The sequence below is a fragment of the Mus caroli genome, chromosome 4 (genome assembly GCF_900094665.2).
Source record: "Mus caroli chromosome 4, CAROLI_EIJ_v1.1, whole genome shotgun sequence".
Classification (NCBI taxonomy): Eukaryota; Metazoa; Chordata; class Mammalia; order Rodentia; family Muridae; genus Mus; species Mus caroli.
This window is the reverse complement of record NC_034573.1, coordinates 109,976,133-109,993,626: the sequence shown is the minus strand read 5'-3', so window position 1 is coordinate 109,993,626 and position 17,494 is coordinate 109,976,133. Positions and strand designations below refer to the sequence as shown.

General features: G+C 43.8%; 1 protein-coding gene across 1 annotated transcript in view; it reads right to left on the bottom strand.

Annotated features, from left to right (window-relative positions):
* Positions 1–17,494, bottom strand: part of Zmynd12 (zinc finger MYND-type containing 12) — a 32,750-nt gene that overhangs the window by 14,478 nt on the left and 778 nt on the right. Inside the window, exons 2-3 of the mRNA XM_021161358.2 lie at positions 6,239–6,380; positions 2,790–2,961 (exon numbers count right to left, since the gene is read on the bottom strand). Coding sequence (XP_021017017.1) covers positions 2,790–2,961; positions 6,239–6,380 — 314 coding nt within the window. The remainder of the gene's footprint in view (positions 1–2,789; positions 2,962–6,238; positions 6,381–17,494) is intronic.

Here is a 17,494-nt window from a genome sequence, read left to right as displayed (position 1 = left end):
CCTGCCTCTGCCTCCCAAGTGCTGGGATTAAAGGCGTGCGCCACCACACCCTGCTGTATTCTTGAAATTTAATTGATTTAAATGGCTCCTTCACACTCTCCTTCAAACTAGCCAGTTGCAGCAGACTATGAAGTCAGACCGCAGCCCTTGGGGAAAAAAAACACGGTCAGCACCCAAGCTAGACTAAAACCCAGTGACCTTCCTGCTTGCACACCAGGTTTGGGTCCTGGGCTCGCTGAGCTACGTTCACCTTGTTTGTGGGTTCTTTTGTGTGATGCTGAGATTATCTGTGTCTAACGTGAATGTGACATGTACTGTGTTTACACACCCATCCCTTAATTCTGTACACTCATTAGCTCCAGCACAGGTAGGATCCCATAGCAATGAGTCCGTTTGATGAACAGCTTTTCGTGTCCAGATTCATTTTCTGTGGAAAAATAAAAATAGAAGGGATGGGGTGTTCTAGGAGATACTGTTTCAGAAAGCAGGGTGCTCAAAAAAAAAAAAAGTGGAGATATTTCAAAGAGCACGGAGATAAAAAGCCAGCTTGAGTGGTCAAATCAGGGACAGTCTGAACACATGAATAGTACTAACTGTAGTGAGTTAAAAACCCAGTGGCTAAAACAGGGAACCAGGAGTCACAATAAATGTCTATAAATGAATGAATACATTGCGAGTTTGGTAAAAATGGGGTGTTTACATGACTCCAAAGTACCACCTCATAAAACAAAACTAGAATTAGCATGATTCGTGACAGAGAAGCAGACAGCACCACTGTAGTAACGGTGTGACAGTGAGCACTTGAGAGCACATCTTCTACTTGGTGGAAGGAGATGCTGCCTGGTTCTAGAAGTGCAAATAAAGCCAACTACGATCTCTAAACAGAGCTCAGCTGCATGGCATCTAGACACTGTAGCTGAAGTTGCTCTCAAACTCCTACCTTCCTGCCTCCACTCTAGACCTTACGTCTGGACTTTCCATCTAATACATTGTGATTGGTGTTGCCTGTGGGTTAACATCAGTAATGGGAAAATTGTGTCTGTTTATACACGGATTGAGAACACACTGTCACCTCTGTGACATTCCTGTCCCCAACAAGGACACAGCAGACAAACCCAACTAGGATGCTTTATATAATGATTAGCAAGGCTGAAGAATTGGCTTGGCAAATTAAGAGTACAAAGGGTTCAAGTCCCAGCACCCACGTGGCTGTCTCTAACTCTGATTCCAGGGGATCTTGTGCCCTCTTCTGGCTTTCTCAGGTACTAGGAACAGTAGGTAGACAAACATACCTGCAGGTGAAATACCCAGATACGTAAAATAATGTATATATTTTTAAATTGGCTAATGATCTCTGAAGTCAAGAGAAACAAGGGAAAGCTGAGAGACTATTTCAGAGAGATTTAACAAATAGCGGCACGGGAGGAAATGTGTCCCTGAGTTGTGACTCTTTCCGATTCTGGTACTTTGGGGGTTATAAACACATTTTCAGGGAAGTCTGAATGAAAGGCTTCCCTGTGCTTATAAAGGGGGAGTTTGGTGGGAAATGTACACTAGAGAGTTCCAGACACAGGGACCCCTCTGCCTTCAACAGCAAGGCTTGGATGGGGCACTTATACCAACAACAGCTTGACCTCACTTTATTTTCAAAGCTGGGACTGGCATCCAGGACTCTACATATGCTAGGTAATGTGTTTTACTGCTGAGCCATAGTCCTAGCCTGAAGAATGATATTCAAAATGGTGGCTATTAAGATATATATGATGCCTAAGACCCTGTAGATGCTCAAGAGTATGAACCCTTCTCAGAATGCTCATCTGTAGCAGCCGTCAGGCAGGTGCCTGCTAAGCATGTGCTCTCACTCTCAGGGTGGCGGGTTCCCATTTCTGAACTATGACTTTGACCCTAGGGAACAAGGGTAGATGCCACATTCCAACTAAGTTAGCAAAATTCTGTCCTCTGGGAATTTGTAATGGAAGTCAGATGCTAAGCCATTTCTGCTTCTCAACTTGAATCCAGAGGACATGCAGATGTAGCTAGATCTGATATCTGAGGATAACTGTCTCCTGCAGTGAGGAGAGGATGTTAAAAATTTAGTCTACAGATAGGCACAATGACGTAGATACATACAGAGGAGCAGAGACAAGAAAGAGGGCTGGGGTGTAGATGAGTTGGTAGAGGGTTGGCCTACCATGAATTAAGACCTGGGTTCAATCCCCAACAACACATATCTTGGGAATGTAGTTTTGGCCTGAAATCTCAGCACTGGAAGGAAGAGTGGTGGGGGCAGGAGGATCAGAAGTTCAAAGTCACCCCTTAAGCTACCTAGTGTGCTTGAGGTCTGACTGAATTTTGTAAGGGGTGCTTTAAAAAGGAGAGGGAAAAGAAGGGACACTGGAGAAAGAATGAGAGCCCTGTAACTTTCCTATAACCCCCTAGGGACACCCTAACAACCTAAAGGATTTCTTCCCTTTGTCCAGGACAGCTGGTGGGGATTTCTTTTTGTTGCTTTGTTTTGTTTGTGACAGAGTCTCCCTATGTGGTCCTAGCTGTCCTAGAACTCTCTATGTAGACAAGGGTGGCCTCCTTCCTCTGCCTCTCAGTGCTGGGATTAAAGGCGAATGACTCCAGGCCCAGCTTGAGTGGATTTCTGTCAGCTATGCCTATAGCCTTCATGCCCCTATGCCAGACTTCATCCCATCCCCCTCTTCCACAAAGGGTGTCTTGCCCCTGTCAAAGATCCACAGCACTTCAATGGGCTCCGGGGGTCTAAGGTCAGTTCCACTCACCAAGGCTGGCCTCAGCCAGGAGCAGGTAAGCAGGCACGAGCTCCACTGAGCTCAGGCCGTGCACGTTCATGCGGAAGCGAAGGGAGTGCAAAGCTGCAGGGACCGCATCTTCGTGTCTTCCTTCAAAAAGATATTTCTGGGCAACAGTGTAGCAGAATTCAATCAAGTGCTTCTGTGGAAGGCAGAATAGGCACTCTGAGATTACGCAAAAGGCAAGGTGGAAGCGCAGGTAAAGCCAATGTCTGGCTGGAGGGAGTTGGTGACCCTGCCTGTACAAGGATATGAGCTTCAGGGGTGTAGTGGATAAAAATGCAAACTTGGGACAGTGAGGCCAAGGTCCAGGAACAGACATCTTTCGTTATAGTTCAAAACTTGGCAGACAGGAGTGTTGGACATGGGCTCTCAGATGACAGCACACACAGCAATCCTGTAGCTCTTTTCAATGTTGTATTTCTATACTCTTTAAAGACAGGATATGGAGTCCAGGATAGCCTCAAACTCACTATGTGGGTGAACATGTGCCAGTACCCAGTTTTATATGATACCAAAGCTCAAACCTAGGGCTTGTTGCTTGCTAGCCAAGCCCATACCAACTGATGTACACCCCCAGCCTAATTTTAATAAAACTTTAATTTAGAAAGCTATAGATGGGGGCTGGAGAGATGGCTCAATGGTTAAGAGCACCGACTGCTCTTCCAAAGGTCCGGAGTTCAAATCCCAGCAACCACATGGTGGCTCACAACCATCCGTAATGAGATCTGATGCCCTCTTCTGGTGCATCTGAAGACAGCTACAGTGTACTTAGATATAATAATAAATAAATCTTTAAAAAAAAAAAAAAAGAAAGCTACAGATGACACAAGATGACGCCTTTATAACCTAATATATTCTTTTTTTATTCACTTATATTTTAAATATCTTAATATGCCAGTGGTTCTCAACCTTCCTAATTCTGTAACACTTTAATATAGTTCATGTTATGGTGACCCCCTCCCCAGCCATAAAGTTACTTTCATTGCTACTTTATAACTGTAATTTTGCTACTGTTATGAATCATGATGTAAATACTTTTGGAGACAGAGGTATGCCAAAGGGGTAGCTTTTATTTCCTCAGAGAAAGTAATGAGCTGAGAGCCATATCTAAGCTTTATAAATACATGGCTTAGGTTGAGCCCAGGTCTATCCCTAGGCTTAAGCCTGGAAGCTTCTAGCCTCTGTACATTCTAATCTTCAGTTTCCAGCCTCTGTCTGCTAACCTAGGCCTAGAATTCTTTAGCCTACTTAGACTTACTACTGAATAAACTTTCTGAACTCTGGCTGGCTGGTTCAACTCAACTGTTCTGGCTCAAATGCCTCTCCAAGCTGACTGATTCAAATTGGCTTCTCTTGGCTTCTGGCTGAATTGCTCTCCTTGGAAAAGACTGCTTCTGAATTGCTCCAAACTAACTGAACTGACTGAACTGAACTGTCTCTCCCTCCCTGCTTTGAAGTAGCCTCTTCTATCTGTTCTCTGAGAGTTGGGCAGATCTGATCTCTGACTCATTCTGTCAAATCTTTCTCTAATTCACCACTTTGTCGGCCCTTCAATTAGACAACATTGTTTGCGATTAAAGATGTGTACTAAAGGCAAGTCTGTATTCCAGCCAGATGGATCAAAAGTATGAACCAAAGGTATGTCTATATTCCATCCAGAGGAGTTAAAGGTGTGTAGCGTGTCTGCATTCCAGCCAGATCATATCTCTGGATGTGATCCCTTGTCAGAGCAGCCATCTTACTGGATATAAATTCCTCTACTGTCTTATCACAGAATTTGACACATGGATTCTATGGACTGATCTGGGTCTCATAAGAAGTCATGTGCTGAGGCTTTAAACCCTAATTGCACAGGATGATGGTAATTTGGATAAAATGCCATCCAAAGAGGTGGTTAAGTTAAAATGGATCCACTCACATAGACTCTAATTTAACCTGTTTGGCGTCTTAATTATATTTTTGTGTGTCCATGAGTGCCACAATGCATGTGTAGAGGTCAGAGGACAACTGGAAGTCAGTTCTCTCCTTTGATCATGTGGGTTCTGGGAATCAAATTCAGGTTGTCAGGCTCAGCAGCAAACTCTTTCCCACTGAGCTGCCCTAACTGCTATCTTTATAAGAAGATACTGGACAGACACAGAGACACCAGTGATGTGTACAACAATGGAGGACCCAATGAAGACTCAGCAAGAAGGTAGCCATCCATCATCCAGGAAGAGAGGTCTGAGAAGTCACCAAGTCTGGGGCTCCAGAGATGGCTTAGTCAGTAAAGTCTCATGTGCATGGGGACCTGAGCTCTGTAAGGGGAGGTTCTGATACTAAGGTCTAGTTCACTAACTGGTACTTGATTTGTCAATAAAGAAGTCCGGGAAGGTACAAGTGGGACTTCTGGATCCCAAGAGAAAAAAGAGACACCGGGAAGGAGAGAAGGGGCTTTTCTGCCATACTTTGGAGGAATGAGGATGTAGCAACCATGAAGGCCTGGGGAAAGCTAGGGCCTACAGCCTCCACTATGCAGGTGGAGGCAAAGATGTTTGGCAGGGGCTAATTGGAACAAGCCATTGCATTTAGGGCAGAAGGAGAGATGAAGATAATAAATTGGTAAGGGCACACATTTTTATCCAGGAGATATTTGCGCCCAGCAATTGTGCCTAGAAGGCAAGTTAAGATAACAAAGTGTGTCTTTTATCCCCAGATTCAAAAGGAAGCTTGGTTAAGGCTGGTTGTGATCGATCCCAGAGCTAAGCCAGGTGGAACAAAAGGAAGCAGAGGGCAGGGCTGGTAGCACAGCAGCTCCGGGACAAAGGCAGTAGTGGGATTGGGTTTTTTTTTTTGTTTTGTTTTGTTTTAAACTACACACAAGTTCAATACCCAGAAACCATGTAAAAAAGCTAGGCATGGTGGGCACACTTGCTCTCCCAGCACTGAGGGGGCAGCCATAGGCTCAGTGTCCAGCTAGGCTAACCTGCTTTGGTGAAACCCAGCCCTGTCAAAGATCCTGTTTTTTTAAAAAAAGCACAGTCAAAACCAAGGTGAATAGCTCCTGAAAAAGGACACCTGAGGTTGTCCTCTGGCATCCACCTGCAACCCAAGCATACGTGTGCACCCGAAGAGGCATAGGGCTGGGGGGAGGACAAGGGAGGGAGGGTGGAGAAGGACAGGGAAGAGAAGGTGGGGGAGCACAAGGAAGGATAGAATGAGAGGGGAGGGGGAAGGTGCGAACTTAGACTTTCAGTCTCCAGCAGTGTTGAGAAAATGAACATCTGTTGTTTGTACCACTCCATCTTATGGCCACCCAAGCAAACTAGTCCAGTGGGTGTTCAGTGAAACTGTGGGAATGACCCAGTGACTGGCACTGGGACTGGGAGCATCAAGACCAAGGCCCTGCCTTCACCATTATGGGCTATAGGACTCGCCTGTCGCCTCTGCAGCTGCTGCAGACCATGCTGCCTCTCTTCCTCTGAGTTGTAGAAGGGCATGGTGGTGCGCAGAGGAATTAGCAGCTGGCATATCTTCGCATGGATGCTGTTCCAGTCAGCCTTCTGATGCACAGGACCACTGACAACAAATCACACCGGGTTAGCTTGTCTTTGTCTCCTCCTAGCTCTAAATCCCAGAAAAGCCAGCCCAACCCAAACCTGGCAGGAGCCTAAAGCCTTTCTGAGATGGAAGTCTATTTTCTCTCACGTCTGTACCTGGATAAAAACTGCACTGTGGCCAGGAAGTGGTAGTGCACACCTTTAATTCCATACCTGGGGAGGCAGAGGCAGATGGATCTCTCGGAGTTCGAGGCCAACCTGATCTATAGAGCGAGTTCTAGGATAGACAGGGCTATACAGAAAAAAACCATCTAGAGAAAAAAAAAAAGACAACAAATGCTGGAGATATGTAGGGAAACATAAACCTTTATATGCTGCTGGTGGGGATGCAGTCTGGTGCACGGCTCCATGGTCACAAGCACTAGCTCTTACAAAGAACCTGGGGTTGATTCTCAGCACCCACATGATGACTTAGAACCATTCATTCATAAGTACAGTTTTAGGGGATCCCGTGCCCTCTCCTGAGCTCCGATGACACCAGGCACACATGTGGAACACAAACATACCTGGAGGTAAAACATTCTTACCATCAAATGAAATAACTAAGTATTTTAAAAGTTTAAAAATCAGTGCTGCAGTGTGGCCCAGCTATACCACCTCTGGCGCACACCTGAAGGACTGTAAGTCCACACACCCACAAAGATTTTTGTACATCTATGTTTGTTGCTGCATGATTTACAATAGCCAGGAAATGAATCCAGCCTAGATGCTCATTAACAGACAAATGAATAAAGGAGATGTAGTATGTCTGCATAGCAGAACTTGATTTAGCTGTAAAGAAAAATGAAATTATGACTTTCTAAGGAAAATGGATGGGACTGGAGATCATTATGTTAAATGGAACGAGCCAAACTTAGGAAGACAAATAGTGCTTTTTCTCATATCTGTAATGCATACTTAAATACACACACACACACATCATAAAAGTGGGACAGTATGAAAGAAGAGGAGGATTTCTAAAGGGAAGGAGGAACGACAGAGGGTGATGGACGTGTATATCATGAAGCAGAAGAAACTATTTGAGGTAGGGAAGGGGACCAGCAGGAAGGGAGGGAAAGGAGGGTGGAAGAGGGCAGTGGGTGATATGGAAAAGGACAAAGTAAAATGTGTGCATGTGTGTGTGTGCATGTGTGTATGTGTGTGTAATGTCACAAGAAAACCCTTCTTTTTGCATGCTAACCAAAAAAATTTATTTAAAACCAAACAAAACCTGTTGGGTTTGGGGGCGGGGCATGTGAAGGAATCTTTTCTATAGTCACCTGCTCAGGTATGTACGCTGTGCCTCATCTGTTAAGAACAACAAAGACAACCTTACTTTGTTCTAAGGTTGTCTGAGGACTGAAGTTGTTGGATTTGAGAATCTTTTTCTTGGGGAAGGGAAAGGAATTGTCCTATCATAAGGGTCTAAAAAAATACTTCATAGACATGTTTTTCTTTTTTTTTTGAGACAGGGTTTCTCTATATAGCCCTGGCTGTCCTGGAACTCACTCTGTAGACCAGGCTGGCCTCGAACTCAGAAATCCGCCTGCTGCTGGGATTAAAGGCGTGTACCACCATGCCTGGCTTTAGACGTGTTTTTCTATAGTCAGTCTCACGAAGAATACCACTAGCAATGTCTTCAGACTTGCTGGGGGATGGGGCAAGCATTCACAGACTGCACTGGGCATGCTTTCTAGTCGCTGTGACGTCGGAGATGCTCTTGAGTATAACTACTTGACTCTGAAAATAAAACAAAATCTGTTCGATCATGTTGAAGTTAAGAAGGTAGGAAAAAGTGAGAAGGTGTTTTAAGCCCCAAAGCCAGTGTCTTTAGTGTTCTAGAAAGGATAGTGACAATTTGGTGTAGACTTTTAAAAATACATGTGTTTTTGTTGGTTGTTTGACAAGGTGCCACTCTGTAGCCCAGATGAACTCACAATGTAGTTCAGGTTGGCCTTCAACTCATGGCAATCCTCCTGCCTCAGCTTCCATGGTATGAGGGTCTAATGTCTGCATCCTGCCCTGCTAACGCTTGTTTACATCTGTGTTTGCAGTCATCCTAATGGATTTGACAGAGTTTCTCTTGGTGGTTTCAATTTGTATTTCCCCAATGACTAACGAGCATTTTTTCCTGTGCTAATTAGTCATTTTTATATCTTCCTTGGGATGAAGGTTTATTTAAATCCTGTGTTCCTTTTTTTTAAATGACTGGATCTTTTTACTGTTTTTAGGAGTTCAAAATATATTCTGAATATAAGACATTTTTCAGATTATGATTTTCTCCCATCCTATGGTTTCTCCTTCCCTTCCTCTTCTTCTTTTCCTTTCTTCTAGGCAATATTTATTTATTTATTATTTTTGAGACAGGAGCTGGCCTGGAAATCACTATGTAGACCAGGCTGAACTTGAACTCATAGAGAACTGCTTGCCTCTGCCTACTAAGTGTTGGGATTAAAGGCAACAATTTTGATGAATGGAAGCTCTACATTACAGAACCCTAGTCAGAGGGAACACTTTCTAATAAATCATTCCTGATATTAAAACTGCTTCCCTTTATAATATCAAAAGATGTAACCCAAGAGCTCCTCCCAGACCTTCTGCTCTCCTGCTACCACCAGTAGTAGTGGGTCAGGATAGTGTGTGTGTGTGTGTATGTGTGTGTGTGTGTGTATGTGTGTATATGTGTGTGTATATGTGTGTGTATGTGTGTGTATGTGTGTGTATGTGTGTGTGTGTATGTGTGTATGTGTGTGTATGTGTGTGTGTGTATGTGTGTGTGTGTATATGTGTGTGTATGTGTGTGTGTATGTGTGTGTATGTGTGTGTGTGTGTATGTGTGTGTGTGTATGTGTGTATATGTGTGTGTATGTGTGTGTATGTGTGTGTATGTATGTATGTGTGTGTGTGTGTTGTGCTTCCTCTTGGTCCTTGGTACAAAAAGTTTCTAGCTCATGGGCCAGTCTCTTTGGTACCAGTATCTGCTGTGTTTTAATCTCTCAGTGATCATACACTTCATGGTGAAAAAGAAGTTGCCTCCATCAGTCAGGGACACAGTGACCTGGAAGGAATGTTCAGTCCTGAAGAGTACCAACCCATTCACAGGCTCACAGTTTCCAGTGCTGGTGGAAAATGGGGTAGGGTTGTGTCTAACAGTGGCGTTTTCCACAGAAGCAGTCCGGTACTCCTCGGCTCACTTCTTTTCCACAGCTCCCAGATGAGGGCCATGAGAGTGTGGTCGGTGCATTGTTTCTTCCATTCTTTATCGTGCTGTGGGAATCCCTGCTGACTGGGTTTCCAAACACTCGGTTTGTTTTTCTGGCTGGAACAAGTGCAGTTTCTGTGGCTTGGTGATGTATTTCTCTGTTATGTGAGCTTAGCCACGGTGACTCCATCTCACCTGCGCCAGCCCTGGAGGCCACCAGAGAGTTCCCAACACTGCCCTCATGTGGTCAGGCCTGACTACTCCCTCACTGTTCCTCCCACACTGCACTCACAGTCAGACGAGCTCATGTCCTGAGCACCGAGCACCGTGCTCACGTTCTCTGCAGCACTTTTTTTTTTTCCTAAAGATTTGCTGGATGTGGTGTTTGTTGTACCTTTAATCCCAGAGGTAGGAGGATACCTGAGTTTGAAGACAGGCTGGTCTACACACAGAGTTCCAGGACAGCAAGGGCTTGTCTTGGAAAACAAACAAGAAATTAAATTTTGACGATGTCTAACTCACTTAGTTTCACTTTGGTTCCTTTGATGTCAAATCTGAAACTACACGAATTTGCGATTAAGTTCCCTTCTAACTGTCCACAGTTTCATGGCTAACATCTATGTCTTTCGTATATGATTTTTTTTTTTTTTGAATGAGGTGGAAGGTAAGGATCCAAGTCCATCTTATTCCACGTGGATGTCTGCTTGACTCAGCACCATTTGTTAAAGGGCTATCTGTTCTCAGTAAACGCATACGGGCTATCATAGCTTCTCACTCCTGTACCGCCCTTAACGCAGTAGGTAGCACTGTAGGGGCTGGAGACGTGGCTATCAGGAGCACTGGGTTCAATTCCCAGCACCCACACGGCAGCTCACAACTAACTCCAGTTCCAGAGGATTCGTGACACCAGACATGAATGTGGCACACACACATCTATGCATGAAAGAAAAATACCCATATGCATAAAGGAAAATAAATCTTTAATAAATTAGTTTAGCACAGTAGTAAGTTTTGAAATTTCCTTATGAATTTTAGAGTCAGCCTGTCTAAGCTGGAATTTCAGATGGATTCAGTGGGACTGCTCTTCCAAAGGTCCTGAGTTCAAATCCTAGAAACCACATGGTGGCTCACAACCACCCGTTATGAGATCTGACTCCCTCTTCTAGTGTGTCTGAAGATAGCAACAATGTACTTATTAATAATAATAAATAAATCTTAAATAATAATAAGTATTTCAATGTCTTTAATTTCTTTCAACAATGTTTTGCTAGGCAGTCTGTGCTGCAGCTCTTAACTTATGGCTCCTCTGTGTGAACGTCCCACCACCCCTAGAAGGTTATAAAGGTCAGGCCTTTCTTCTGTCTGGGTTACTGGTCAGAGATACCTCTGGACTGTTTAAGGATTTGGTCCAAAGAAGAAGGCTGTCTTAAGGCCGCATCATACTTACATGTCTACATATCATATCATTTCTGTCTAGTGCTTTCTATTCCACCTCCGGACCCTCTCAGTATAGTAGGACTTATTTAAGGGAATTACACCGGTTTTCTTTTTGGACTGGCCACTGCTTCATCATCTTTTATGGTATTTCAGTGTGTAAGTCATGCACGCCCTTGACTAAGTTTTTCTCTAATATTTTATCCTGTTTTGAATAGGGGTGACCTTCTTAATTTCACTTTTGGATTGCTCATTGCTAGTTTATAGGAGTTTAACTACTCCTCCTTACTCTGCAGTATTGCTGTGTTCACTGCTTAGTTTTAATATAATTTTCTAAGTTCCTTATGCTTTCTATATTATAAGCCTGTTAGGATCCTCCAGGGGAAACCCATGTTTATTATAGGACTTGGTTCATGTGATACTGAGCACACAGAGTCACACGATGGGTGCTAGAGAGGTGGCTCAACAGTTAAGAACAGTTATCGCTCTTCCAGAAGATACAGTGTGGGTGGCTCACAGCCCCCTGTAACCCCATGTGCAGAGGGATCTGATTCCTTTGTACTCTGTGGACACCTGTTCTCATGTGCACGTAGCTCTATACACACACATACACACAAACACACACACACAATCGAAAAAATAAATCTTAAAGACTTGTAATGTTTCCTGTGTTGGAGAACCAGAAAAGCCAGAGCAGTAATTCAACTGAGACAGAAGACTGAGACTAGAGGTTAGGAAGGAAGGAGAGGATCTACTTGTTTTAAGTCGAGAGCCCAAAGGCCTCTGAACTAGCAAGCTTATCGCCAAGAGCAGAAGACAGATATCCCAGCACTTAAGAGAGCAAATTACCCCTGTGCCATGCTAGGTTTAGACCATCAGTGGAATGCAGGGTACCCACTCTCGGTGGTGAGAATGACCTTGACTCAGTCTCCCAGGCCAAATGCTCTTCTCTCCCACAAACACACCCCAAAACAAGGTTGTACCAACTATCCGACATCCCTTACTTCAGTCGGGCTGGCATACAGTCAGCCCTCACGATGAGGTCATAACATCTGTAAATGAGGTTGCGTTGCCTTTCACTTCATCGTCTTCTCTAACTGCGTTCTGACTAGAACCCCTGCCCCAATACTGAAGAGTGGTGGAAGCAGCAGTGTGGGCTCACGGGTCTCATCCATGGAGAAGCTCGCAGTCCTCCACAGTAAGTATGATGTTAATTCTCTGTTGCTCTGGACTTTTAAAAAAAAACTTTTTATTGATTCTTTGTGAGTTTCCCATCCTGCACCCCAGAGCCACTCATCTCCCTGTCCCCTCATATCCACTCTCTGCTCTTGCAGCATTCCCACAAAATACAGCATATACACAAACAACAAAAACAAAGCATAGAAAACATCTCGTGGAAGCTGTAGTATGTCACAGCGAATCCCACACTATATTCCTCTGTCCACACATCTTCACTTACAAATGTTCATTGCAATGAGTCATTGGTCTGGGTTCTGAGATCGAAGGCTTCTATGACACCATCAATACTGGATTCTCATCCAGACTCCTCCTGGTTATCCTTTTATTGTCCGGTGTCATGGATATCCTGCAGCTTTGGGACAGCAGGACTGGCCCTTTCATGAGTCCCAACCATTTGCAGATGATATAGATTTTGAGGTGAGCCAATTCAGAGCCCAGGATCTGAGCCTGGCTAATAGCTGAGCTGGCTCTCCCTTATCCAAACCACCAGGGCAAGCTCTCTGGCACTGCTCCAGCTATGCCACCCAACGCTGCCATAGGAAGGCGGCAGAATCAGCTCTTCTGCTCTCATGCCCTCAGGGTGGGTTCAACAGCACCCACACCTCCAGAGCCAGCTGCTTGGGCTGCCTAGTCAGAGTGCAGGCCCCAGTCTCCCAAGTGCTGCAGCCTGTGAGGGGCTGGGTCAGCTCTCCTGCTCCCACACCCGCAGGGCTGACTCAACTGTGCCTTCACAGGCTCTAGATTTGTGTGTGTGTGTCATTTTTATTTAGTAAGTAACAGGAATTCCTCTCACCCACCCCCAGCCAAGTTTAGTGTTGTTTATTATGATGCTAGATTTTACCCAATGTTTTTTCTGCATCAAGTGAGACTGTGTGTGTGTGTTTTATTCTGCTAGTATGGTGTTTTATATTGACCGATATATGTATATTCAACCTATCTTGAATTCCTAAAATAAATCCCAATTGCCTATGATGTCTAATCCTTCATATTTGCTGACAGGTTTGGTTTGCTAAAATTTTGAGAACTTTTGCATCTGTATTCATTGGGGATACTATTCTGTAATTTTGTGATATTTTATTTGGTTTTATTCCTGGCACAATATGGGTCTTATAGAATAAGTTATGAGTTATTTGTTCCTCTTTTTATTTTTTTATTTTTTTATTTTTGGTTTTTCGAGACAGGGTTTCTCTGTATAGCCCTGGCTGTCCTGGCACTCACTTTGTAGACCAGGCTGGCCTCGAACTCAGAAATCCACCTGCCTCTGCCTCCGGAGTGCTGGGATTAAAGGCGTGTGCCACCACGCCCGGCACTTTTTTTTTTTTGGTTGTTCCTCTTTTTAACAAATTAAAGAATCTGTGTTCATTTTCCTTTAAAGGTGAAAGAATACACCAGCCTGTGTTATCTGGCTTTGGTTTTCCATCACGTGTTATGGATCCAGTCAGACACTGCTTCTTATGTCTGTTTGGTTGCTTCTTGGGGATGTGTCTGTTTTTCATCTGGGTTATCTGATTTCTTGATATACAGGTGTTCAGAGTGTTCTCTTATAACTTCCCTTATTTCTGCAAGGCCGGCAATAATGGTATCAACTTCAGTTCTGATTTCAGTAATTTGCATCTTCTTTTTCTGGCCCCTCTAGGTAAAGGCCATCAGCTTTGTGATTTTTTTCAAGGAAGTGATGTTCACTTATCCTTTCTATAGTTCTTCCTACTCTCCATTTCATTCCCTCTGCTCCTTCTCCTCGCACGTCTGCTCTAACGCAGAGCCAGGCATGAATGGGTTAATGAATACATATTTTTTTTTGTTTGTTTGTTCTTTAGATGGAATACTAAGTTACTGATCTGAGGTCTTTTCTACGGTGTACATTAACAGCTGTAAATTCATAGGAACTACGAAATCAATGATACCCTATAAGTATGGGTATATGTTGTTGTTTCCTTTTCATTTATCTCAAAGCATTTTTCAGTCTCCCTTTGGCCCGTTGGATTTTAAAGAGTGTTATTTTTGACCTGATTGTAAACTTACCAAATTTCCTTCTGTTACCTGTTATGCTTTCATTGCACCATAACGGAACCTACCTTCTGTGATTTTATTCCTTCCATATTTATGACCTAACATTGCACTGGAGAAGATGCACATTCTGTTATTAGGGTGTTCTACAGACTTGGTTGGACCTAGTTAACTTACAGAGTTGCCCAAGTCTTACATTTCCTTAAGGACTCTCTGCCTAGTTGTTCTATTCACTACTGGAAGTGGGCTATTAAAGCTCCCCACTGCTGTTACTGCCCTGACCATTCCCCCCTTCCACCCTGTCAGTTCAGCTCTGTGTACTCTGAGGCTCTGGTTAAGAGTATACAACCATTGGCTTTTGCATTTCTACTGCTATGGAGACATTTTCATGTACACATGAGACATTTATGAACTCTAGTATACATTATACATATTTCAAAACAGGTAACTATAATCTAGGGGAAAGGTGGCCAGTGTGTTTCTGTTTTTCTTCCGGACAACAACTACTGTCTGTTTCGGGAGCTCCAAGGTCTCAGGTGCAATAACTCAAGCCTCTGGATGCAGCACAAAAGCAGCCATGGGAACTACATGGCTGCAGCCACCACTCTCTCTTCTTCCTCCTCCAGATAACAGGAACACAGCCAAGTATTTAATTTAAAAACTATACTGCTACCATAGAAGTGATAGAAAGCATTTTAAGGATTTTGTTGTTTTGTTTAATGGTGGGGGTATCTTAGAGAATTACTGAAAACAGATTAACAAAAACACTTCACTGGGATTCAGAAGCAGTCACATTCCACAGCAGAGGGACAGACAGGCTGAGCCACTGGGAACGGTGGAGAAGGGAATATATCCAACTTCCTGACCTTTGTTCCACTGACAGTAGCTGACAGAGCTTGCCTTTTTAAATAAACAGCTTTCTTCATGCATTTCTGGGAGCCATCGATATTGAGCTTCTCACCCAAACATTCACCTCAGGCCAGGAAATAAAGGAGGAACTGGGAGCAGAGTTAAGCACACTGTTTATGAGGCTGACATGTTTTATTCAAGCATCATCCAAGTTTGTTAACCTCCATCTGGATGCCCTTATGCAAGGCATCCATTCTACCACCCACTGAAGCTTCCCTTTCTTCTCCCTTCCTTCTTCCTTTCATTTCCTCCCCTCCCTTTCTCCCTCCTTCCCTTTCTTTCTGAAACAATTCACACTGTAGCCCAGGCTTGCCTTGAACTATTAGCCCAGGCCATCCCTAAATTTACAGTGATCTTCCTGCCTTTGCCTCCCACGTGCTAGAATTACAGGCATGAGCCACCACACCCAGTTTCCTACTGCTTATCATCAAATACCACTTGACATTTTCTCCCTGCTGGCCAGCGAAGGCCTTTAAGTTTGTATCACAAACATTCAATTAAAGGGAAAATATTGCAAATTACTGTTATCTATATGCTATGATCTACTGTACTATGAACCAAGAGCTCTCTGATATACTACTAATGTTTCTATATGTACTTTCATAAAATTATCCTTCTTAACATGTTTTATTCCAGGCCAGCAAGATTTCTTCCCAGCAAGCCTTATGATCTGGGCTCAAACCTGCATGCTGAAGCAGAGAACTGTAGAGGGAATCTTTTGTGCAATGTGTGAAATCTTCAATAAAAGGCTTTTGGCCTATGAGCTGAGGCAGGAAATAGGGAGGTAAAAGTTCTGATACAGATAAAGGATTTTTGGGATAGTCAGGAGCGAGATGGAGATTCACCCAGGAATGCTGATGGAGACAGAAGCATCAAACTGAAGAAGAGGTAACTTGCCATGTGGCACTCATAGGATGAATGAATGGGATTATTGGGATACATGATGGTTGGGGAACAAAGCCAAAGATAATTCAGTCTGAGTCGCTATTTCTGGGAACAAAAAGGTGGTAAAGCCTGGGCTACAGAGAACTCACTCCTGAAAGCTGTCCTTTGATCTGTGCTCGCTCTCTCTCTCTCTCTCACACACACACACAAACACACACACACACACCAACACAATTAAATAAATAAATGTCCTGTTTTTAAATGATCTATCACCTTGGAACATATTCACAATTCATAGTTTATACCATAAATATACAGAAGAAAATAAAAGAAATTCCACAAAAATGTCAGGCTGTTTTACTGAGCCCTGGGATGCTGAACTCCAGCCCATGCTCACTTGCCAAGACTGAGGACGGCTGTATCGCGTAGGACATGGAGGAAGGGCACCTGGAACAGTCTGAGAAGGGGAGGATCCTGTGATCTGACAAGGAGGCAGGGTCTGCCTTCCCCTGTCCCACACTGCTGCTGCCTGCCATCGTGACCCTCCCCTGTCCCACACTGCTGCTGCCTGCAGGAAGAAATGCATCTTACAAATATATATAGTTTATGCAGTATAAATGCAGGTTGTGAGTTATTCATGGAATCCATGTGTGGAAATCACTGGCTGGGACTCACGCGGCTTTCTTTCCCATTTAGGTTTCAGCCAAGGTCTTTCACTCTTTAACCAAACCACTGCTGTATGGCTGGAAAGGCCCACCCTTCTTCTGTGTCTTCACATAGAGGCCCGTACTGGCCTCTCAATACTCAAATCTTATTTCAAAGAAACCTTTTTTAGATACTGCCCCAGGCCCAAAACAGAGTCTAGGGCAGGGGATGTGATTTAGTTAGTAGTTTGTCTAGTATGCACCGTGCCTTGAGCTCTCTCTCTAGTACTACACAAACCAGGCATGGCAACACATACTTGTAACCCCAGCCCTTGAGGGGTGTGGGTACGATGTTCAAAAGTTCAATTCTTAGCTTACATAGTGAGTTTGAGACCAACTACATAAAACCCTGTCTTATAAAAAAGGATGGGGATGGTGTTACTGCGAATACATTTAAACCCCTCGCATCTTGAATTACTACCTCTCCTACATTCAAACTCCCTTAGCTGTGCACTGGCCAATTAGTTTTTCTTCTAGTCCTTAAGAACACAAGTCTTCCCTACTTAAGAACCCTATCTGTGCCTTTGTAGGGCAAGAACACCGGCTCTTTAGCTCCTTAACTTCAGACCAATCGTCTACTCTGAGAGAAGCTGTCTGCCCAATTTCTCCTCCCATTTCCTTTGACTTGCCATTTCTCCCTGAAACTATCATTTGTGTACTTCTCTGTCTTCAGAATTCTCCTTGAGCTTTTTTTTTTTTTTTTTTTTTTTTTTT